The 25704-nt window shown below is 37.6% G+C and overlaps 2 protein-coding genes across 2 annotated transcripts in view; one reads left to right on the plus strand and one right to left on the minus strand.

Annotated features, from left to right (window-relative positions):
* LOC106871634 (cilia- and flagella-associated protein 52) overlaps positions 1-14860 on the plus strand; it is a 159344-nt gene extending 144484 nt beyond the window's left edge. Inside the window, exons 8-12 of the mRNA XM_014918209.3 lie at positions 3207-3319; positions 4905-5053; positions 8876-9197; positions 11409-11646; positions 14576-14860. Of these exons, the coding sequence (XP_014773695.2) occupies positions 3207-3319; positions 4905-5053; positions 8876-9197; positions 11409-11646; positions 14576-14746 (993 nt within the window). The 3' untranslated portion in view covers positions 14747-14860. The remainder of the gene's footprint in view (positions 1-3206; positions 3320-4904; positions 5054-8875; positions 9198-11408; positions 11647-14575) is intronic.
* Positions 14861-19195: 4335 nt separating this feature from the next.
* Positions 19196-25582, minus strand: LOC106871637 (ubiquitin-like protein ATG12). Its single transcript, XM_014918210.3, has 4 exons — positions 25422-25582; positions 24586-24722; positions 23604-23666; positions 19196-19402 (listed from the first exon to the last, which is right to left on the minus strand). The coding sequence occupies exons 1-4, from the start codon at positions 25534-25536 to the stop codon at positions 19343-19345; spliced, it is 375 nt and encodes a 124-aa protein (XP_014773696.1). The 5' UTR covers positions 25537-25582; the 3' UTR covers positions 19196-19342.
* Positions 25583-25704: the final 122 nt, after the last annotated feature.

Genomic DNA, 25704 nt, shown 5'->3' on the forward strand with positions numbered 1-25704 from the left:
GTGAAGGTCAGTTGATATTGCCTCAGCAGGAGATTATTTTCTCTCCAAAGCATTGCTGTAGCAACTGCATTGTTTCTTTTGCAATATAAGCAGTTGCCCATCTTTTTGGAACCATGTGTGAGGTCTACTTTGAATGGCCTTCATGTTGCCCAGACTTGACTAGCCCGTATTTTTTCTTGTTGGGTTACCTGAGAGGGTTTACATCAAGAAACTGGAGACCCTGGTGCAACTGAAGGAGAATATCAATAAAGAAATAGGAGAAGTGAGGTCTGAAACTCTTGAGGGTGTTACAGTACAAGTTTTGGAAAGAGCACAGACATACTAAGCTGAAAATGGCTGCCATGTAAGTGATGTCATTTTTCATATGTGATGTAGTGGTGTTGCACAATATGACTTATACATATCAATTTCCATTATGTTCTTTATATTGTATCAAAGTTTCATACATTTATTTTTAATGTTAAGGAAGTTATTAAAAATTGAAATCTATTAGTGACTTAAGAGGCATGTTGTTGTGGTTATAAAGGCTGAGCATAGCGATTTAGAAATATCTTGATTTTTAAAAGTTGCCAAATCTTTCATCTACAAAGTTTGTAAGGAGCTAGAGATTGAAGATGGAAATGTACCACCAGTATCAAAGCATGAAATGCTCTGAAATCATCAGAACACCTAAATTTATCCAGCAGTTTCAACAGACCATTGATTACAATCCCAGAAAGTCCATGAGGTCAACTGCAAAAGATCTCCATGTGTGAGAAGGAACAGTCAGAAATGTTGTCCATGAAGACATCAGATATAAGTCTTATATGATGAGAAAAGATCAATTTGTCAGAAAAAACTAAAGAAAATCACTACATCAGATCTAAAAGAATCTTAAACAAACTGAAAAATCCAGCAGAAGAAGATTTGATTAGGTTTTTCTCAAATGAGAAAATCTTTGACCAAAATCAAAAAGTTAACAGAAGAAATAACAGATGGTTATGTTCGGACTCTTCGGAAGTCCTGAGTGTTATGCATACAAAATTTCCTGCAGCTGTCATGGTTTTAGGGGTTGTCAGCAATGAAGGACATGTGATACCTCCTTACTTCTTTCCACAAGGCTTTAGAGTTAACTCTGCTGCCTACATTGAGGTCCTGGAAATAATTGTTAAGCCCTGGATAGATGGTGTATGCAATGGAAGGTCATGTATGTTTCAGTAAGACTCTGCACTATCACACATGGCTCTAGTAACACAGGAACAGATGGCTGAAAATTTTCATGATCATTTGGCCTCCTAATTCCCCAGTTTTCAATCTATTGGACTATTACATGTAGAGTGTTGTTAAGAGAGAGGTCAATGAACGCACCCATAGCACCAAAGATTCTTTGAAAGCTGCCATAGTCAGAGTAATGTCCAAAATGAACCAGGACCACTTGATTCAAACATGTAGATGATTTAGATCTCATATAGAAGCAGTTATTGAAGCTGAAGGTGGCTCTAGTGAATAAAATTATAGAAAAGAAGGTTTATTTTTATCCTTGTATCATTTTTTGATAAGTAAAACCATTATCTGTTATTATATAGCTGCTTTTTATAAACATAAATCTGTTCTCAAATATCTTATGCACCCTATTTATATATGCCAGTATCAGTCAGTGAGAATGAGTACTCAACACCTTATTGGTGGATAAATATTCTTTATTTGTGGATTAACAAAACAACCATTGGTTTCATGTGGAAGAGATCTCTGCAATTATTCATGCAAACCACTTGGAAATGTTGGTACTTCTCCCCATATATTTTACAAGTTCATGTGCATATGTTTCTGTGAATTTTGTGATGTCATAAATGTGTCATGCATATTTATCTATGTAGTTAGGAAATCCAGTATGAGTTTGTGGTGGTATGTCTGTTATGCATATGTTAATGCTCAAATAAAATATGTATTTGTTTGTTACGGTTGGTCAGAACATGACCATTGGTTTTGCACCTATAAAGCATTGAGCTGTATAGGTGACTTGTCAGACTCAAATGGCTGGAGGCACATAACATCTCTACAACTGGAAGGAAGAAAGTTTTATGGTCAGTTTTGTAAACAAAAGATATTTGAAATGAATGCTAAAAATAAGCTTTCAGGCAAGGTGGGGTTATCTGCCTTACATCGGTTACAGCCATGTCTGTAATGATTTTCAAAGCTGGTGGCATGTTCCTATTTGGCAGATGGGGAATTCCAAGCTTGCGACAGGAAATGCCTTTGATGGGGGCATTGACTAAAAACTTCTTTTGTGGAGTTTAAAGAGATCCCCAGATCTAGTGAGTTTTTCAGGATAGTTGTCCTCTCAGACAAGCAAAGCTTATATTATTTGCTCCCATAGTGATATGGCCCCAGGTGTTTAAAGAGCCTCCATTTAATTAAGCATGGCATACATTCCTCTTAAATACCATACATATTTGGCAAGGGATGTGATATTATGCCTCTCTGGTATTCTAAAAGGAGAACCTGTGGTTACTCAGACACTGCTTAATGGGGCCACCTATGGACCTGACATACTTCTGTACCTGTGCTCCTGTGCAGATGGTGTTATAGCCACTGTTGTTGCTGTTGTTAACTCTGCTGCTGTCACTGCTGGGCCTGATGCAGGTGCTATTCCTGGTGTTGCTGCTATTTCTGGCTGTGATTCTAGTGTTGAAGTCGCTGTTGGTGTAGCTGGCCACTGCTGGCCGTATTGCTAGTGCTTTTGCTGCTGTTGGTATTGCTCCAGTAGCTGCCTCTGTTGCTTGATGAGTTACTAGTGTAGCTGCCTCTGCTGCCACCACTGCTGTGATTCCCAGAGCAAGGCAGCTACAGCAGCAATAATTAGCATAGTTTTCTAGAATTGAATACACTGAGGCAAATGAACAAGGGTTTCAGAAATTAAAGAAAATGACTATAGTTACAATACAACTTTAGTTAGATACAACAAATTAACATTCATAAACACATCCAAATCAAAGAGATATGAGTTACTAAGAAAAATATAGATCACTTTACAACAAATAGCCATAAAATTTTAAAATTCTGTTTTTCTCTTTTTGTAGTTGAGGAACAAAGTCTATAAATGCTAAACTTTCATTAATCAACACCCTCAGTATATTAGAAGAGTGTATGCTAGAGATAATAGAAGGATCTTAGAAATGAAATAATGAGTAGAACCATGTCTCCTACTGATTTTCTTTTTATTTCAGTTTTTTGTTGGAACGTCTTGTTCTAACATTTACAGGTTTAATTTTGCTGAATTTTCTTGCATTTTACTCAATACTGGACATTCTTCCTCAATTAATGATATTATATTTCCACAGTAAGTATTAATTAATTAATTTTTTTTTCCATGCTAGAATCTACTTGGGTGGTACTCTCAAAAACCAGTTGAAATTCTGTCAAGAATTTGATTTAGTAACACTTAACTGGAAATCATAGTGTGCTGCACAAAAACAAATTACTTTTGTCATTGATAGGGTTTGAAACTATGTTCTAAATATTTAAGAAATTGAACTTTAATGGAAGGAATTGGCAGATTATGAAAAAATATTAAGCAGAAGCTAGTGACTAGTAATATACTTGAGGGTCATTGATTTCACTTCACAGATGATACTAAAATTAATCTATATGCAACAAGTGATGCTATACACTCCAGTTTCTCTCAAGTAACTCTTAAATATTAAGCAGGCAGCCTTGATTTTGTAGGTTTGATGAGTTGCTGTGTTTGTAGCACTATAATCATAATGTTGTAGCATTAGAGGAAACTATTAGGTTGGTGCATAATTATTGCGGCTTTTTTTCAATAAATTTTATTCAACAAAATCAATAACATTTAATAAAAACATCTTTAAATGATTATTCCAGAGCATATTCATCATCTATTCACTGGAGCATATTCCCATTTGCTTGGCAGTTGGTTGGAATAATCTTTTAAAAATATTTTTGTTAAATGCTGTTATTGTTTTTGTTGAATAAAATTTATTGTAAAAAGCTGCAATAATTATGCACCAACCTAATATAATAGAAAACGATATTTAATTTCTTGCTGAAACCATACTTAATTTCAAGCTAACCTTCACATAAGTCTTCCAAGATCCCAGCTGCTGACAGTATTTATGGATGCTATATATAGTAAAATTAAAACATATAAAAGACAGCATATATAAAGATATAAGACATCAAGTTTTGGATCATGCATTCCATTATAGGATCTTTGTTGTGCTTAAGTGGCACAACCCTAATTATTTCACTGAGCGTAACTGAATATTAGGTGAAGGGTATATGTCAAGTGACCTACCAGAGATAGGATGCTAGTCTGTTTTCCTCTCAGCTGATTAATGCTGCTCAAGCTGATCTTGATGAAATGTTTAACTAATTAAACTTAATATATATTATTCCAGCTATTAATAATGTTTCAGGTGATTCTGTGGTAGCTAAGAATTTGACTGCAACTGACAGCTCAAGTAATAATATTGTGTCATGACTTTTTCTACAGATACCATTGGCACCACCATCATCACCTCATTGCACTTGTCACTATACTTTTGTTATATGTTCTGCTGCTAACTTATAGCTACAATATAAAGCTGATCCTAGAGATAGAAATCTGTAAATGAATTACTCCAATGATAATTCACTTTCATAAGCAGAACAACTGCCAATTTTGGTTAATTGTTTTTTAAGTGCTGGATTTTCTATTTTATTACATTTCTGCTTTAATAACCTTTCTTCTACTTTATCATTTTTATAGAAGGAAAGCTTTTGTATTGCAGCCTCTGTAGTTCTTGGCTCTACTCTCCAATTCCTTTTGCTCAATTTCTTCTCTTTACAATAATAATACTTGTATTGTTTGGAAAAATAAATATGTTACTTCACTGGGTCACTTTTGCTCTTATATCTAACAGTGAGACAGCAGATCTTTTTTTAACTTGTGGAAAAGAAGAAATCCGAGTCTGGCATGCTTCTTCAGAGAAAGAAATGTTACGGATCACAGTTTCCAATATGACATGTAATGCACTGGATATTTCACGTGATGGTTCTATCATAATTAGTGGTATGGAAAATGACTAAATTTTTTGAGAATTATGTTAACTACTTTTTCATAAAAATTAAACAATCACTTTAAACAGCTGCTTCTTTGCTGTGTTTATTATTTTGCAATTGGTAATCATTAGCTGTTGCTCTCTCCAAATATCATTACTGTCATTATCTCTAGCAGCAATACAGCATGCTGTTAATGAAGCTTCTTCTTAACATTCTAATTACCATTATGAACAGCCACCTCACAAGCTACTCTATCATCTCATGTTTAGATAGTGAGCTGAGAGAAAAACTCAAGAAATAAATGCTTGGTTATACTACTTTTGAGATAGCAGTGAGAATAAAGAATGAAAATCAGTAGTGATATAGACTCTTGTTTATATTGCTAGTGGGGAGATAAAGCCCTGCTACTTCCAGCAATGAGACCACTAGATCACATAATTTTGTCCTTGTTTGGTCTTAACAATGATGAATGCTTGACCACAAAAAATAGCAGTGATTCATCACCCCACCAGCAATACATAGACAGTACCAGGATAGGTGTTGGGGTCATGATTAGATAGTTAGCTTGTTAAAATATATACACCTCCCCACAACAAACCAAACTACATCTCCTTTTCTCTTCCTCACATTTCCTCTTTTCCGTGCATTATACTTATGATTATCTCTTGTTCCCCAATCCTGTTCTCACTGCATCATTGCTATCCTGTTGTCCCCCACTTCTTCTATATACCCATGTTTCACCAGTCACTACATTCCCCACACTCACTCTTACATTCATATGAAGTCCCTGCTCCCTAGGCAATGCTCTACCATCCCATTTATATTCTGATTCCCCTACCTTGAGGGTATGCCCTGGCACTTCACTTCCATCTTCCTCCTGCTCTCTCTTGCACTCTCACCCTCTCGCTCTCTTCCACTTCCTCCACCCTCTCTCTCTCTCTCTTGCTCTCTTCCTCTAGCTGGGTAACCATGTAGCACCTCTACAGCAAGCCACCTGTTTTAATCTCTCTGTCACACTCTAACCTCTCATCACCTGGCACAAGGCAGTCTCAAATGTGATCCCTCTCAAAGGATGTCTGTCTTGCAAGTTACTTGGTTATCCCCTCCAGTGCAGGTGCATCCAGTCCACACTGTATAGAGGTTGGTGTTTGGAAGGGCAGACTCTTTGTTGCAAGTTAATGTCACTGAAAGAGTGCCACCATTGAATACAGTAATGAAATGCACATCTCCACAGCATCTGTAAATTGGGCATTTTAAGAGTCAGGATCTTGATTAGCAGCACAGAGATATGGTATCAGGCTACCTGGTACCATATAAAGTTAGCCATCTGAGAACCTCATTTGGATATTAATGGCAACACTATAATTCATTATATATATCATCATCATCATCATCATCGTTTAACGTCCGCTTTCCATGCTAGCATGGGTTGGACGATTTGACTGAGGACTGGTGAAACCGGATGGCAACACCAGGCTCCAGTCTGATTTGGCAGAGTTTCTACAGCTGGATGCCCTTCCTAACGCCAACCACTCAGAGAGTGTAGTGGGTGCTTTTACGTGTCACCCGCACGAAAACGGCCACGCTCGAAATGGTGTCTTTTATGTGCCACCCGCACAAGCCAGTCCAGGGGCACTGGCAACGATCTCGCTCGAAAATCCTACAGGAGCCAGTCAGGCGGTACTGGCAACGGCCACGCTCAAAATGGTGCATCTCATGTGCCACCCGCACAAGAACCAGTCCAGGGGCACTGGCAACGATCTTACTTGGCTTGCCGGGTCTTCTCACGCACAGCACATTTCCAAAGGTCTCGGTCAGTAGTCATCGCCTCGGTGAGGCCCAATGTACGAAGGTCTTGCCTCACCACCTCAGCCCAGGTCTTCCTGGGCCTACCTCTTCCACGGGTTCCCTCAACTGTTAGGGTGTGGCACTTTTTCACGCAGCTATCCTCCTCCATTCTCACCACATGTCCATACCAGCGCAATCGTCTCTCTTGCACGCCACAACTGATGCTTCTAATGTTCAGCTTTTCTCTCAAGATACTTACACTCTGACGGGTATTCACATTGACATTACACATCCAACGGAGCATACTGGCTTCATTCCTTGCGAGCTTACATATGTCCTCAGCAGTTACAGCCCATGTTTCACTGCCATGTAGCATGGTTGTTCGTACGCATGCGTCATACAGTCTGCCTTTTACTCTGAGTGAGAGTCCCTTTGTCGCCAGCAGGGGTAAGAGCTCTCTAAACTTTGCCCAGGCTATTCTTATTCTAGCAGCTACACTTTCAGCGCACCCACCCCCACTACTAACTTGGTCGCCCAGATAGCGGAAGCTATCGACTACCTCTAGTTTTTCACCCTGGAATGAGATAGAAGTTGTTTCCTGTTTGTTTGCAGTCTTTATTGCACCTGAACATCTGCCACAAACAAAAACTAACTTGCTAGTTAACCTGCCTTTGATGTTGCTGCACCTCTTATGTGTCCATAGCTTGCACCGGGTACATCTTATAGAGTTACTACCTACTCCTTTTCTACATACTGAGCAGGGCCATCTACCTGAAGGGGTTTGTGTTTTATCTACCTTCCTACTTATTAGGATTTTGGTTTTAGCTAGGTTGACTCTAAGGCCCTTCAATTCTAGACCTTGCTTCCACACCTGAAACTTCTCCTCTAGTTCTGATAGTGACTCCGCAATTAGGGCAAGGTCATCAGCATAGAGGAGCTCCCAGGGGCAACCTGTCTTGAACTCCTCTGTGATTGCCTGGAGGACTATGGTAAATAATAGGGGGCTGAGGACGGAACCTTGGTGGACCCCTACCTCTACCCGGAATTCATTGCTGTACTCATTTCCAACCCTCACCTTACTGGCAGCATCTCTGTACATGGCTCGCACAGCTCTCACTAACCATTCTTCTATCCCAAGTTTCCTCATTGACCACCAGATAAGGGATCGGGGGACCCTGTCAAAGGCTTTCTCCATGTCAACGAAAGCCAGGTACAGAGGTTTATCCTTAGCTAGGTATTTCTCCTGCAACTGTCTCACTAGAAATAAGGCATCAGTAGTGCTTTTACCTGGCACGAACCCAAACTGCATCTCATCTAAATTGATTCGCTCCCTAATTAGTTGGGCTATGACCCTCTCTGTAACTTTCATAACCTGATCAAACAGCTTGATGCCTCTGTAATTATTTGTATCTAAAGCGTCACCTTTACCTTTGTAGCAGTTGACTATGATGCTGCTACACCAGTCATTGGGTATGACTCCTTCGTGTATCACCTGGTTCGTAATACGGGTGACTAGGCTATAGCCAACACTGCCAGATATTTTGAGCATCTCTGCAGTGATTCCTGATGGGCCGGGGGCTTTCCCGGTCTTCATACTCTTAATTCTCTTAATTCTTAATTGCTTTATCTCTTTCCCGGTCTTCATATATATATATATATATAAACCAAACCTATATTTTATCACGGCAAATGAACATTTATAATAAATAAGCTGTACCATAAGAACTTGATGTGATATTCTATATTATATTTCATGACAAACTATAAATATAACAATATAGGAACAGAAGGACTAGGATAGAGAATGTGTTCATTTGCTACACACATTAACCTTTTATTTAGTCAAAGTAAATATTATATAAAGCAATAATAAAATATTGTATTCTAAATTATCTAAAGGGTTTTCTTATAATATAGCTGTTCTACATATATATATAATATAGTTGTCCTATTCATACATATTGTATAGCTGTTCTATACAGCTTTATTTGATACATTCAGTTTTACTTATCTTATTAATATTTTTAATTTGTGTTATTGACAGCCTGGAATGATGGTAGGATACGTGCACATTATCCAGAGACGGGTAAGCTGATGTACCAAATTGAGAATGCTCATAACCGAGGTGTCACTTCCATAGCATTCAGTGCGGATTCTAATCGCATCATCAGTGGTGGTGGAGAAGGCCAAGTGAGGGTGTGGCGAATTGAAATAGGAAATACATACACAAAAGACATCTTTAAAACTTCACTTATTGAATCAATGAAGGAGCATAAAGGATGTGTCACCCAAATAAAACTTTTCCCCAATGGCATACAGTGTGTGTCAGTCAGTACTGATGGTACATGTATCATATGGAACCTTGAGTAAGTAAAAATTTTACTTACAGTACTGTTTTTTGGAACTAGTATCGCTCTTTCACTCAGCCAATTGAGATTGTGATAATTTTCCTTCAGACTGGGGTTTTAAGAACCTCAGCAGTATTAACAATGATGCAAAGTGGGCTGAGTGGCATTTCTTCACCTGAATCAAGAGGCATCTTGCCATCAACAAGTGTCAAAATGTCCTTAGCAAATTTTGCTGACAGTTGGTCTCTGTACAGTTCAGCTTTCATGATGGTGTTGAGATTCAATGTTGCGACCAGGTGCCACAATGAAGAGGACACAAGACATGCTCGGACTTCATCTTCCCAGATTCCTTTGGGAATAATTGGAAGAGTCTACCTGAAATCTCCAGACAACAGGAGTGTAACACTTCCATTTGGATTCTGACAATCTCTGATGTCTTTCAAAGTTTTATCAAGTGCTTCAAAAGCTCCTTTGTGTGCCATGGTGCATTCATCCCACACAATGTGCTGGCACCTTCTTAACACTTGTGCCTTGTCTGAGCTCTTGCTGATGTTGCAAGTAGGTGTGTCAGTTGTTGTCAAATTCAGAGGAAGCTTAAATGTTGAGTGTGCTGTCTTGCCACAAGGCAGCAAAGTTGCAGCAATCTCAGAGGATGCGACAGCTAACACGATGTCCTTGTGCAGCAAAATTTAAGGAATACATAGAATGAACTGAGCTGACACTGTTGTTCAATGGAAAAATTGTCACCTAGTAACGGAATAAGTTTTACATATTAAACATGAAAGACAATTAATCAATTTGAATGTAAGGGAGACAATCAATTTCTGAAAGTTACTTCACAAAGTGTTATTTCCCTTGTCCACAGGAATCATACATAACCCAGGATAGGTTGTTTACTGCTCTCAAGTGTCCCATTACTCATTATGTTAAACATTTTAAGAGCCTAAAACCATCTCTGGAACATAAGTAATGTACAGTTCTATATTTAAGAGATGAGGAATTATGTACATATTTGTCCTCATCTTGTTTGTTGTTAACATGTTTCGGCTGATATACCCAGCCTTCATCAGGTGTCTTGGGGAAATTTCGAACTTGGGTTCTCATTCCTAAGGTATTTTTTTGATGTTATTATTCTTCTTCTTATTATTATTCAGGTCACTGCCTGGAATCGAACTCAGAATCTTGGGGTTAGTAGCCCGTGCTCTTAACCACTACACCATATGCCCGTGGGCAATTATGGAGTGAATTTCAGGGCTTATAAATCCTTCCCTAATACCGGTTCCCATATGCTATTCATATCTGCACTCGGTCTGCTTAGGCGGTTGTTGTGTCCTAGCATATGTGCTGCTTCTTCTAGTTTTCGTATTTTCCAGTGGTGTTCTCTGTCTATTATTTTGACTTCATCCCACAAGGGGAGGTGGTCTCCATTTTTCCATACATGATCATGTTTCATACATGTACGGTAGTGGATGGAGAGATAATTTGTTGGCTCAGGAGGGTGAGATGAATTAAGTATCAAAGCAAAAGAAAAATAGGCAAGAGATTCAACAAATATGGTTTGACAATTTAATACCTGGTTTTGCCTGACTTCCAGTTTCATATAAAACTGGAAGTCACATCCGATGAAATCCATGCTGTATCAAGCTAAATGAATATTGATACTGTACTGCATCCATGGCCAAGACAATTCTTTCTAGATCATTCCATTTAGCTACAAATTAACTGAGTTTCCATAAACTTGGAGCATTTAAAAGGAAATCACACCTGTGTATTCTTTCCAAGAGAGCCTTATATTGACAGGACCAACAGATCAGTTACCTTCAATGGTATAATGCAGTAGAAAAAGAAAAAAACCTCAGAACAATCTTATATATCCAAGTGTAATAATCTGGCTTGAGTAAAAATTCCAAACTCATTTTAAGATGTTAGATCAGTGGTTTTCAACCCAAGTTCATATAAGATTTTGCTGTTAAAATTTATCTGTAATAAATTGGTTATACTTCTACAATACACAAAATATTTTAACAGTTCTTTTTATATAATTCCTAATATTTAATTATAAAACTTCAATATGATTTTTTTAAACATGAATAGCTAGGAGAGTCCCTCCGAATAAAATAGGAATCAAAGATGTTTGAGGAACACTGTGTTAGATTATTGTTCCAACAACTTCTTTTCTTGTTGTTCCCACTTCTTTGTTAACATTTTCAAATTATTCTTTCTTTCTAGAAATTACCAGCGTGATGCAGTCATTTTTGCCAATACTCTGTTCCAGTGTGCATGCATTTATCCAGACAATTGTCAGATCATTACCAGTGGAACTGACCGTAATGTTGCTTACTGGGAGGTAACCGATGGCACCCAGATCCGTGAGTTAGAAGCTGCTAAATCAGGATCAGTTAATGCAATGGATATTTCCAAAGATGGCAAATATTTTATAACTGGTGGAGGTGATCATCTTATTAAGGTTCGTTTGAGACACCTTTTGTTTTCTAATTCTCTCTCTTCAGCATTTTCTGGTTTATTCAAAGACTTTCTAAGCTTTTATTCACTCTGTAACTTCTTTTACTTAGTTTAAACAATTTACCATATTAAATCAGATTAGATAGTTATGTGCATTTACACAATTGTAAGAATTATTTAACAGTTATTGCTTTTCATGGCACTAATTACTTGAACGAGATATAAGTATGGTACTTTTTAATAGTTCTGCAATTTATTGATTGTCTATAGGTCTATTTATTATCCATAATTGTTGTCGTCATTGTTTAGCCCCAGGTAAGCCCCTATTCTGGAAACCAATAATCAATGACATTTCAACCATGAACATCCTGTCCCTTTCTCAGGCATTCTGTTTAAAAACACATTATCCAGTGCATCCTTAGTTTCAAGATGGTATGGTGAAATTTGAAGATGACTTCATTGCTATTGCTAGCACATAGGGTGACCACATAGAGGTTCCAAAGTTTGTTAGCATCATTCATTGACATTATGGGTGCTGTGATTGCAGATACATTGTTTTCTTCTGCTCATCTTTTAGTCCAATGAAATTATCCCAATCAAAGTGTCAAGCATTTTGAATTTTCTCCAAACAACCAAAACTAATTTTCTCCTTGAAATTCACGATTTGAACGAGAAAAGCACAAGATTGAGAGAGTGAGAGGATGTAGCAGACAAACTAAGAGAGGGAGAACAATTTGAATTTTGGTACGTTTGAAAGTGATACCAATGTTGTTGCCATCTTTTATCTTTTACTTGTTTCTGTCATTAGACTGTGGTCATGCTGGAGCACTGCCTTGAAGAATTATTTAGTCGAACAAATTGCTCCTAGTACTTACTTTTTTAAGCCTGGTACCTACTTTATTAATTTCTTTTGCTAGGGGTGTAAACACACCAACACTGGTTGTCAAGCGATGGTGGGGGGGTGGGACAAATGCAGATACAAAGACACACATATATGTACACAATGGGTTTCTTTCAGTTTCCAAATTCATGTACAAGGCTTTGGTTGGCCTGTGACAATAGTACAAGACACTTGCCCAAAGTGTCATGCAGAGGGACTGACCCTGGATCCATGTTGTTGGGAAGCAAGCTTCTTACCACACAGCCATGCCTGCACCTATGATTAGGAAAAAAAAAAAACACAACAGGAAAACAACATCAACATCAGATAAAACAAGAACAGTAACAACAGTGACAATAATTAAGAACTGTGCCAATAGCAGCAACAATAACAACAGCAAGAACACTGAAATTACAAAGGAATATAATGAAAATTTCCTAAGCCTGATGGTCCCAAAGAAGACAAACTGCAACAGCATCAATAATACAAATAGTACTTCTTCCACTACAATCATCACTAACACATTCCATGTGGCCACTGCATCTACCAATCGAATAAATTTATATGGAGGAGAAGCATGCTAATTTAACAGAGCTTATTGTAAGAGTGGCTAGGAAAATCATCATATACCATTGTGGGTCAATTAACAACCAATAAAAGAAATACTGGAGAGGAATATGTTATGATACTGACTTCATTGCTGGAGTCAATTGCTATAACAATCAGAGTAAGATTCTTCTCAGAAGCACATATTCAGAGGCATCCTAGCGTCTTGTGTAGAAGTGAGGATAGTTGTCCTTATTTCAACATATATAGGCAAGCAAGTGGCAAAGGTATGAATGTTGGATGTGCTGTTCAGAACTGGACATATGATAGGTAGTGGTACGTGTTGTCCTAGAAAGAGGGTATTCATTTTTAGATATTAAAATGCATTGCCAGGAAAACTGGTTTGGAATTGGGTTTGAAGTCCTAATCCAGATTAAACTGGAAAACCTAAATAAAATTCTGAACTTTATAAAATATGCAGAAGGTCTAGATGCTACATATGTTGTAGTACCAACAACTTGAAGGTCCTTATCCCACAAAAAAACAAAGAGGAGCCCAGCTGTAACATCAACAACAGCATTGATTAGAACATCAATAGCAACAACAGAAGCACTACTACCAACAACTACAGTGGCAGCAACAGTACTAACAACAGGAGCAGCAGCAGTAATAATAGATGGTGGGGGGACAAATGCAGATACAAAGCCCAGGGAAATGCAATTCCACTACTACCATCATAACTAAGGCAAGGGAGATCCTCAATCATCTACAATCTATCAATAGAGAAAAACTCACACACTTACATATCTACATCTTCCTCCCAATGCAAACATGTCAGATTCAGAAACTTCATCATGCAACAAGGGCAGGATAGAACCATTGCAGAAGAACTATCATGATGAAGAAGAAAAATAACTAAAAAAAAGGCCATTCCAAGTGAAAAGAAATGCAAAAGGACGAGATGGAGAGGTAGAAATCTTGTCATGAAATCACCCATATACACTCACAAGTACTACTACAAAAGAAAGTGCAAAATAAAAACAAATACAAGAACAACAACTAAAACATACAGTAACATGAACAATCCCAATCCACCTCCTCAACTTCACTGAAGTTTGAAAGATTCACAATTTTTTTATGACAGGTCATTGAAAGCAAAAATTCTTACAAGAGAAGTTTCAATGAACTCCTGTTCAAAATCTCTCCAAGACAGACTACTAACACAAACTAACTCGAACATGTAGTCCACGGACTTTTAGAAAATAATCCAATGAAAGAACTTTAGAAAGGTCTTTCATTACTTCCCCCTTCAATCATCAAGGATTGGATCACTAGCTCTTCTGTAAAAGCAAAGTGAATGACTTCATTTTTATCTTCTGAGAGACATGGTTGTTCTTAGAATGGGTTGTACATATGTATAACTACAAGAGTCAATATAATCAACTATATTCACATTTTCTTTCATTAGGAACCATTTATTATCATTGTTTTCATTATTGAATTTCAGGTGTGGCTGTATGAAGAAGGTATTGTTACACATATTGGTGTTGGCCATGGAGGTAGTATCAAGAGAGTGAAGATAAGTCCTGATCAAACATATATGATAAGTGTTGGAGAAGAAGGTGCAATTCTTCGCTGGCTTTCCCCTTTCCTTACTGAATCATCAAAAAGTACTTAAGATGATATAAAACTAGATGAAATATTATTGAGATTGATACTGCTGTTGTTAAAAATTAATCAATGCAAAGTATTTGTGCAAGTTGTTAGTTCAATAAAGATGTGAACCTTTTCATTATGCTTGTTATCCTTTACCTTAGCTCACTATATCATGGACAATATACTAATGTAGTACCTCATATGTTTGAAGGTAGATGTTAAGCTTGAAGTCAGCTCTTACTGAACAAACCTGGGTGGTCCAGTAATGACAATCCCAACTTTCATTTTTCTAGACATACTGTACCAAAACTACATTATCAAAAATATCAGCTCATTAAGAATGAAATGTCCAATGTTGAACTGAAAGTTTATTTTTCTTTATCTCAACAAAAAGCAATGCAGTTAATCGAAGTATCTAAATTATCAATACAATTTTGCCATTTTATCAGTAGCTTATTTATGCTGGCAACAAAGAATTCTGGAGAGCAAGAGGTAATGAAATCACAAAAGGCTGCTTTTGCATCTTCTTCAGATTTGAACATTTTTACTTGCTAAAAGTTGTCTAATGCCTGGAAAACGTGATAGTCAGTTGGTGCAAGGTCTGGTGAATATGATGGATGACAAAGTGCTTCTAAGTTCAGTTCCTGTAACTTGAGTAGCATTCTTTGTGCAACATGTGGTCGAGCATTGTCTTGCAAGAGAACTAGCCTGTCTCTATTGACCAATCTTGGTTATTTAATTGCAAGTTCACTCATCATTTCATCCAGTTGGTTGATGTATACATCCGCTGTAGTTGATTTACCAGGTCTCATGAAGATGTAATGGATGACACCAGTACTGGACCACCAAACAGACACCATTAGCTTTTTTTGGTGAATACTCTTTTTTGGATTGTGTTTTGGCACTGTGTCTCTATCCAACCACCATACAGAACACTTGCTATTGTTGAAAAGAATCCATTTTTCATCACACGCAACATGTTGAAAAAATGGTTCACTTTTATGCAGTGACAGCAAAAAACAGCAAGTTTCAAGACAATGTGTCATTTGATACTTGTTCAGTTTGTGCAGTATCCACTTGTCCAGCTTCTTTACCTTGCTGATTTATTTCAAATGGTCCAATGCAGTTGAAATCGAAACATCAGACCTTGCTGCCAACTCACACATAGTTTTCAGCTCATCATTATCCACCCTGGTCTCAGGTCTACCATGGGGCTGATTTTCAAGAGTAAAGTCACCAGACCGGAACTTCTTAAACCATCAATGTACAGTGTACTCATTCACCACATCATCTTAATGTCAACCACTTTACAGTGTACTGGGTGCTTTATATGTGGTACCAGCTGGGTTGCCAAGTAACTTGCAAGATAAAGATCTCCTCAGCTGAGATGGAGTGGTTCTGAAGGAGGTGGCTTTGTGCTGGTTGAGAGGTTAAAAGGGATAGAGATAGGTGTCTTACTATAGGAAAGATATTTGGCTACATCATCATCGTTTAACGTCCGCTTTCCATGCTAGCATGGGTTGGCCGATTTGACTGAGGACTGGTGAAACCGGATGGCAACACCAGGCTCCAATCTAAATTTGGCAGAGTTTCTACAGCTGGATGCCCTTCCTAACACCAACCACTCAGAGAGTGTAGTAGGTGCTTTTACGTGTCACCTGCACGAAGGCTAGTCAGGCGATACTGGCAATGGCCACGCTCGAAATGGTGTCTTTTATGTGCCACCCGCACAAGCCACTGGCAGTAAGAAAAGAAGGAAAGAGAAATAGTGTTTGAAATGCATCTGAACCTACTCACAAGGTAGTGGGGGATGGAGTACAGGTGGTATAGAGGGGGATGTTTCACAAGAGTGTGTGGGGAGATGCTTAGAGATGGGGAAGCAGTGACTATAGCAAGTGATCGTGAGAGAAATTGGAGTAGCTAGGAGTGGGGGCTGTGATATATATATATGTAAGGATGGTTGTAAAAGAGATGCCTGTAGGTAAGGCCATGATTTTACTCAGCTTGACGTGCCTTCTCAAGCACAGCAAATCACTAGATGTCTTGATCTCTTGTCATCTCCTCTGTGAGGCTTAACATCTGAAGATCATTTCTCACTATTTTGTCCCAGGTCTTCCTGGTTCTACCTCTTTCATTGGTTCCCTACACAATCAGAGATTGGCACTTCTTTATGCAACTGTCCTCAACTATACATATCTCATGCCCACACTGGTGTAATTTTCTTTCTTGCATACATCTGATGCCTCTTATACTTAATTTTTCTCTTAAAAACATTTTTGTCATACATGCACACTGACATTGTAGAATCAGTGGAGCATGCTGGCTTCATTTCTTTCAAGCTTTCACATATCCTCTCCAGTCATACCTTTGTCTCACTGCCATGTAGCATAGCTGTTTGTACACAGGCATCATACAATCTACCTATTACTCCAAGAGTGAGGCCCTTTGTTACCAACAAAGGTAATAGCTCCCTGAACTTTGCTCAGCCTGTTCTTATTTTAGCAACTACTCTCTCAGATCATCCTCCCCCACTGCTAACTTAGTCACCCAGGTAACAGAAGCTGTCTATTTTTTCTAAGGATTACTGCCAGTCATTTGAGAAAATCTATTTCCTGTACATTCTTAGTGCTTATTGTGCCTGTACACCTGCCACACACAAAGATCACTTTCTCTATTAACCTTCCTATGATACTATTGCACCTCTCATGTGTCCATAGCTTGCATTGGGTACACCTTATAGAATTTCTGCCTACACTTTTTCTACATAGTGAGCAGGGGCATCTCTCTGAAGGGATTAGTAATTTATCTGCTTTGGTTTTTGCTAAATCGCTCTAAGGCCCTTTTTGGTTCCAGACCTGAAATTTCTTCTATAATTCTAGTAGAGCGTTAGCTACAAGAACAAGGTCATCAGCACACAGGAGCTCCCAAGAGCAACCAGTCTATTATGGCCTGGAGGACGATGATAAAGAAGAGGAGGCTGAGAACTGAACTTTGGTGAACTCCTACAATGTACATTAAATTCACTGCTATACTTATTACTTTCATCTTACATTCAGCATCCCTGTATATGGCATGTTTGGCCCTCACCAATCACTCATCTATCTCTAGCTTCTGCACTGACCATAAAATGAGTAAGCAACAGACCCTGTCAAAAGCTTTCTCCATGTCAACAAAAGCCGAGTGCAGAGATTTATTTTTGGTTAAATGCTTCTCTTGCAGCTGCCTTACTTGGAAGATAGCACAAAACTGAAATGCATTTCATCATATCCTTAATTGCTTTATCTACCAAGCTACTGTCAGTTTGAATAGCTGGTCCCTCTGTTGAGTCTATTAGGCAAACTTTCCTTCTCTCATGCAATCTCTACATTTAGCAGCCATTCATAGCAATACTTTTTCACTTCTTTGTCTGCAAAATCATTAAGTGCAAGTGAACCATCATCCATACAAACATTCCTCTCCTACAACATCATGATTTTCTCTGATACACTGTCTTATAGTGATTTTTTTCTCAATATTAATGTGGTTGAATGTTGATACAAATAATTGATATCTTCTGGTTTTTATGTCTGTTTTTCTATCTGCATAAAGTAAATTATTTTCAGTTTTGATATTTGAACAAATTAGAAATTGTGAATTGTTTACACATGAAACACTGAAGTATGAATGGCTTGGTTTAACAGTTCAAATATACTATAATAGTTGTATTTCTTATCAGCTGCTGCTACTGCTATTACTACATCCTCCTCTTCCTTTAACATTTGTTTCCCATGCTGGCATGGGTTGGACGGTCTGACCAGGGCTGGCAAGCTGGAAGGCTTCACCAGACTCCAGTCTGGTTTGGCATGGTTTCTATGGCTTGATGCCCTTCCTAATGCCAACCATTTTACAGTGTGTGCTGGGTACTTTTAACATGGCACTGGCATGAATGGTTTTATGTGGCACTGGCACAGGGCTCTTGCAGGCCAAACCTCTTTGTCAGGAGGAGCAACCTTATCAATTTTGCTGTGGAGAATAGGTCTTCTTAAGTACAAGAAAACATTAGCCATAGAAATGGAATGTTTGTATGGCAATGAAATATAGTGGTTGTTAAAAATTTGTCGTCACTGGCATGGTTTGTCTCAATACCTATATGTTAGTGCAGCAGCTCAATTGGGAAAACAACTGCTGTTCAAAGGTGTGAGCACAGGATATTGTTGGTTCCAAGATGAAATATAAATGAATGATAGATGCTAAGCAGACAGATGACTTGAGTTACCATAGAAGTACATGAAACTTGATACAATGGAAACTGTTGAGAAATCTCATATCACTAAGCATCACAAATATATGTAGATCATATCACCATAAACAGAAGCACATCAATAGGCTGAGGAGAGTGTATTTTTTAAAACAAATCTGAATTAAAATGTAAACACACAATAAATAAAATAAACAAAATATATTTTTCAATAAGTTAAATAATGAGAAATCATCAGTGATTATAGTGTAAATATATTTACAATAATTTTTACAAAAAAAAGTGTGATATTTCATAATTTCTTATTAGGATGCGAGAATCTATTTTCGGAATATTCAAATGTTGAATAGTTATTTAATCGATTATCATTTCATTGCAAATTTATCCCCATGCAGCAGTTTTGCAATAATGCAGCACCAATTTACCATCACTGCCATAACACTGGAAAAAAAATTACAAAATATACCAATTAGAATTCATATATATATATATATATGCAAAAGACAGTTGTGCATAAATACATGTATGACAAGGTTACAGAGATTTAACAAAGTTCCGAGATTGAAAAACTGGAAATTTGACAATGAAAAAATTGAAAAATGTGAAAAACAAAAACTTAAAGGGCATAAGAGAGTTTAAATAACAATCAATCTCAATACACAACATGCAGACAAAAAAGTCCCTGTAACTTAGAGGTTTGGCAATATAGACCAATAGAATAAGTACTAGACTTAAAACAGATAAGTGCTGGGGTCAATTCGTTCAAGGCAGTGCCCCAGATACAAGAAAAATATATGCAGGCATGGCTGCATGATTAAGAAGCTTGTTTTCCAACCAGGTCGTTTCAGGTTCAGTACCAATGCATGGCACCTTGGGCAAGAGTCTTCTACAATAACCGAATTCATTTACTATCCACAGTAGGGTCTGATGTTTTAACCTGCTATGAAATGTTCTGAAGTGTAGTCTGTTCATTATGTTACAACACAATTATATTTATGGGTGCATAAATTCATAAGTATATTTATTTATATATGTGTGATGGATGATGTAGTGTCGCTTATATACCAAACAGAGATTACAAAACAGCTGTCAACTGATAGAATAAGCATCAATTCTTTCACTTCACTTCTCTTATCTGGTCAATTTTTACACACAGGCGCAGGAGTGGCTGTGTGGTAAGTAGCTTGCTTACCAACCACATGGTTGCGGGTTCAGTCCCACAGCGTGGCACCTTGGGCAAGTGTCTTCTGCTAAAGCCTTGGGCCGACCAAAGCCTTGTGAGTGGATTTGGTAGACGGAAACTGAAAGAAGCCCGTCGGATATATGTATATGTATATATATATATGTGTTTGTCCCCCCAACATCGCTTGACAACCGATGCTGGTGTGTTTATGTCCCCGTAGCTTAGTGGTTCAGCAAAAGAGACTGATAGAATAAGTACTAGGCTTACAAAGAATAAGTCCTGGGGGGTTGATTTGCTCGACTAAAGGCGGTGCTCCAGCATGTCCACAGTCAAATGACTGAAACAAGTAAAAGAGTAAAGAGAAAAGAGTATACTCTTCACCATTGAGGCTATATCCTAGCCATAACTATGTCTTTTCTTGATAGTCATGCACCAGATGGGGAGCTTACTATGAGCTCAGTTTGATTTTTGAATCCCAATTCTTAAATATATGTGAGTGTGTGTGTAAAATTATGTATGTATACACACACATATATATAATCCAAGTAAGAAAACAAAAAAAGAGTTTAGTACATCTTTAATGACCAGTTACAATTGTTTTGGTACTACTATGTTATTACCAACACTGCATGCAAAAGTCCCATGTAAAAGGTTACATAATATTTATTGTTTTATACATTAGTGTCGTACTTGCATCAGAAAGGTGCCCTCTGACGTTGCAACTGTCAAGTGTCATATGTTATTAGAAGAAGAAATAAAGGGTGTGGTAGGCTAATGACAAAACTACTACATCACCAACAACAAGGCAGACAATAATCAAGTAAGAATCAAAAGAGAGTTTGCCTAATGTGGACCAAACAGATAAAGCAATTAAGGATATGAAGACAGGGAAAACACCTGACCCATCAGAAATCACCACCAAGATGTTTAAAATATCTGGCAAAGTGGGATTTAACCTAGTCACCAGTATAGTTAATCAGGTTGTCTATGAGGGAGTCACACCCAACAACTGATATAGCAGTATTATAGTCAACTGCCACAAAAGGTGAAATTGATGCCTTACACAGAAATAATTACAAAGATACCAAATTGCTGGACCAGGTCATGAAAGTTACAGAGAGGGTTATAACTTAAATAATTAAGAAGAGAGTTAACCTGGATGAGATGCAATTTGGTTTCGTGCCAAGGAAATGCACTACTGATGCTATCTTCTTGATAAGGCAACTGCAGGAGAAATATTTAGCCAAGTATACACCTCTGCACTTGGCTTTTGCAGACCTGAAGAAAGCCTTTTGATAGAGTCCTGCGCTCCCTTATTTGGTAGTCAGTGCAGAAGCTAGGGATAGACGAGTAGTTGGTGAGAGCTGTACAAGCCATGTACAAGGATGCTGTCAGTAAGGTGAAGGTTGGCAATGAGTATAGCAATGAATTTAGTGAACAAGAAGGATTTCACCAAGGATTGATTCTCAGCCCCCTCTTGTTTATCATAGTCCTCCAGGCCATAACAGAGGAATTTAAGACTGGTTGCCCTTGGGAGCTCCTCTATGCTGATGACCTTGTTCTTATAGCTGAATCACTACCAGAACTGAAGAAGAAATTTCAGATATGGAAATGAGATCTGAAATCAAAGGGCCTTAGAGTTAATTTAGCAAAGACTAAAGTCCTAGTAAGCAGGAAAACAGACAAATTTCAGATCCCTTCAGGGAGATGAGCCTGCTTGATATGGAGGAAAGGTGTTGGTAGAAATTCCATACAATGTACCCAGCTATGGACTCAAGTGGTGCAGCGGTATCACAGGAAGGTTAACAAAATAATTTTTGTGCGTGGTAGATGTGCAGGTACGATAAAAGCTTAGAATGTACAGAGAATAAACTTCCTCAAGTGTCTGGGAGAATCCTTAGAAGTAGTAGATAGCTTCTGTTATCTAAGCAACCTAGTTAGCATTAGAGGAGGAAGTTATGAAAGCATAGTTGCTAGAATAAGAACAGGGTGGGCCAAAATCAGAGATCTGCTATCTTTGTTGGTAACAAAGGCCTCTCCATAAGGGTGAAAGGCAGATTGTATAATTGCTATGCTGCATGGCAGTGAAACATGGGCTACAACTAGAGAGGACATGCAAAGGCTTGAAAAAAGTGAAGCCAGTATACTCCACTGGATGAGTAATGTCAGTGTGCATGTACGACAGAGTGTAAATGAGAGAGAAATTGGGTATAAGAGGCAACAGTGCAAGAGAGAAGATTGTGCTGGTACGATCACGTGATGAGTATGGATGAGGACAGTTGCAAAAAGAAGTGCTGATTTGTAATCATGGAGGAAATCTGTGGAAGAGGTAAAGCCAAGAAGACGTGGGATGAAGTGGTGAAAAAGGATCTTCAGATGTTGAGGCTCATAGAGATGACAAGGGACTGAAACTTCTGATGGTTTGTTGTGCTTGAGAAAACATGTCAAGCTAAGTAAAACTGTGGCTGTCCATACACACATGCATGTCCTCTATGTCTCTCTGTTTTAGCCGAGATGTCCTATGCTTTGAGGGCTTACAAATGCTGGTGCCATGAAAACATGCCCACGATGGTGCCACATAAAAGCATCTGTACTGGTGCCAAGTAAATGCTTCTGTACTGGTGCCATGTAAAAGCGCCCAGTACACCCTGTGAAATGGTTGGCATTAAGAAGTGCATCCAGCTGTAGAAACCATGCCAAAACAGACAACTGTAACCTGGGCAGCTCTCCAGCTGGCTAGTTCCAGTCAAACTGTTCAATCCATGCCAGCTTGGAAAATAGACATGAAATGTTGATGATGATTGATGAAGTGGAAAGCACTTGAGCTTGCCTTGAGCAAAGAAATAAACAAAGCTGTGATACAATGTTTCATCCTTTTTGTTTTTTTTAGATGTTATGGTGTAGTTTAAGGAAAATTGGGCTGCTATTTCTAGTAGGTCAAGAGACAACATAAATATTTCACATGTGCTCATTTCCATGTCAATGTAGATCAGTATAAACAATAATAATAGACACTTTCAATTAGTTAAAATTACATGACTTTAAATGCTTGTAACTTCCTAATTTCTAGAGAAAAATGAATCCACTTTTCATCATCAGCAAGCAAAATTACATTAGTAATACATTTTGTTAAAAAATAATCTGGTAAAAATTTGAAAAACTTCAAGTTACTGGAAGAAATTTAACGTGATCTGAATGCAATATATCATGCAAACACATACACTCTGTATACTAATTGCTTGTTTGTAAAAATTTTCATTTTGTGTATGTATGTGTGCACACATATTCACACACAGACTCATTATATTATTGCTCATTATCTTATCAATCCTGGGATAAATGGAATCTATGAATTACATAATCTGACTAACTATATCCAGTATAAACTCTATTTATCCTTGCTGGATATATGAAAGATAAATTGTAGAAATAGGAAAGAAAGAAAACTATGTAACTTACATCAAATAATATGCCAACAGGTGTGTCTAAAGATGGTGCAAATGACTGCCTCACATACAGAAACTGTCAAAACAAACCAAAAGAAATAACATTAATCAACAAATATTGGTGATACAAGATTTCACATACAGCTATTTGTCCCTCCTACAGTTAGTTTATAACACAGTTACTAATATATAATATTTGGCTACCATCAGACCCATTGCAATAGTCACATCCTGGAAGCAATAACACAATCTGGTATGACTGGAACCCAATTCTATGACACAGTATTGCACTATAAAACTAATTCATATCACATAAAAATTTGAGTGAGACCTCATCTCAACAAGATATGTTTCAGGAGGAATTCTCAACAAAATAATATCTAAAAACATGCAAACCTCTGAATTGACTCCTATTTATCATGGGAAAATGGCCTTTTCCTACACTAATTCAAAAGTCCTCTAAATCCAAAAGATGTAAGGGCACATTAATTTACTTATACTTTTACAAATTTTAGATATTTTGTATATGAACTGCAGGATCCTGTGGGATATTGTTCCTGCAATTTACATTACAGCTGACATGCATGCTGAAACAAGCAGTCTCTGTAGACTTAGAGAACACTGCCTCACCAACTAAACATACTTTTGTTGTGTTCTTAAGAAGACATAAAATAGCTGACACAAAGGCTTTGAACTCAAGAACATTGGGTAGAATAAACATAGATGATTAAGGTACTTGAGACAATCAACTGAAATGTTGGGGTTTTAGCCTTTCAATTGCACAGTGAAACAAACCTGTCAACAGTTAAAATTAGATACTGCAGTGTAGGGATAGCATTGCAAATTGAGAAGTGGCTAGTTAGCTTGCAGTGTTGTGGGCCGGGAGCATCGACTGCTGACTGTTACAAACTATGTAACATAATAACCTAGTGACATCAATTACGTGGTGGACATTTTTCATTACCATGAAGGACACAGAATCAGTAATTACATACCATAGAGTCGGCGGGATCACACTTGATATATTTCTTTATAAATTCACATATTGAGCCGACTTTCATACTCCGTTCTACAGCCCATCTCTTCTTCTTCATGATAGGAGCATCACCAGCAGGTTTCAAAAGTACATCGACTATAGAATGGATTAATTCAATAGAAAAATACAGATAAATGTGTGAGGGAGGGGGGGTAAATGGAAAGAAACAGAAAATCAGATAATTAGGTAGACAGACAGGTATATAAATGCAGATAAATATAAGTCATATAAATAGATAGACAACGGGACACAATATCGTACAAACATAGAAGAAAAAAAACTAACGGAAAGATAGACAAATATACACAAGTATACAAGGTGTACAGAAATCGGTACGAGTAAAAAGATTAAAAGCATAAAACAAAACAAAAAACATAGACATACACACACAGACAAGCACTCAGTAAGACTGACATCTGAGTTATAACAATTCCAGTGAAATAGTACGAGTGGACCTATATGAATTGTCCAACATATTCCAAGACATACAATAAGACATATTTGTCCATATTAAAATTTCCCGTAGCAGTGTTGAAGGAATCCTTCACTCATAGTTTATTTCTCTCACAACACCTTATCTAAATACATATATCAGACAGTTTAATTCCTTGCAATATAGAACGGTGTGGCATACTTATCTCAAAATCATTAGACATAAAGTAGTATCAACTAATAATCGATACCGAGTAACAGACTGGTTACATCGCATAACTGAACGTTGAAGACATCGTGCTCCAACACATTCATAAGACCATATGTATATCTTAAGGGAATAAATAGTAATCAGTTGCTAACCTTTAACTTTAGCTTGATGTGAAGGACTCTGTGGAGTAGTGCCTGTATCAGCTACTGCGTGTACAACAGGTGATGTAGTCGTCTCTAAGTTTTCAACAGTTTCACTTTCCGACATTTTGTTCTGTCAGCTCAGCTTGTTTTTTTTTTTTAGCGAAAATAATAACAATGAAAATATAATTACCAAATATTATATTTCTTCAAGTAAATAATACAATATTTTTTAATATTTAATTATTATATGTTATACGTTTTTACCCGATATGTTTTTGGAAATTATTTTGTT

This window comes from Octopus bimaculoides, chromosome 16 (genome assembly GCF_046866305.1).
Source record: "Octopus bimaculoides isolate indiv1 chromosome 16, ASM4686630v1, whole genome shotgun sequence".
NCBI classification, from domain to species: domain Eukaryota; kingdom Metazoa; phylum Mollusca; class Cephalopoda; order Octopoda; family Octopodidae; genus Octopus; species Octopus bimaculoides.

Bases quoted from the DNA above. Each gene is read 5' to 3' on its own strand.
- LOC106871637 (XM_014918210.3), bottom strand. From the start codon at position 25,536: ATGTCGGAAAGTGAAACTGTTGAAAACTTAGAGACGACTACATCACCT. The intron at 23,667-24,585 runs GTATGTAATTAC...TTGTTTTGACAG, and splicing joins GTGATCCCGCCGACTCTATG to TTTCTGTATGTGAGGCAGTC. The intron at 19,403-23,603 runs GTAAGTTACATA...TTTTTTTTCCAG, and splicing joins CTGTTGGCATATTATTTGAT to TGTTATGGCAGTGATGGTAA.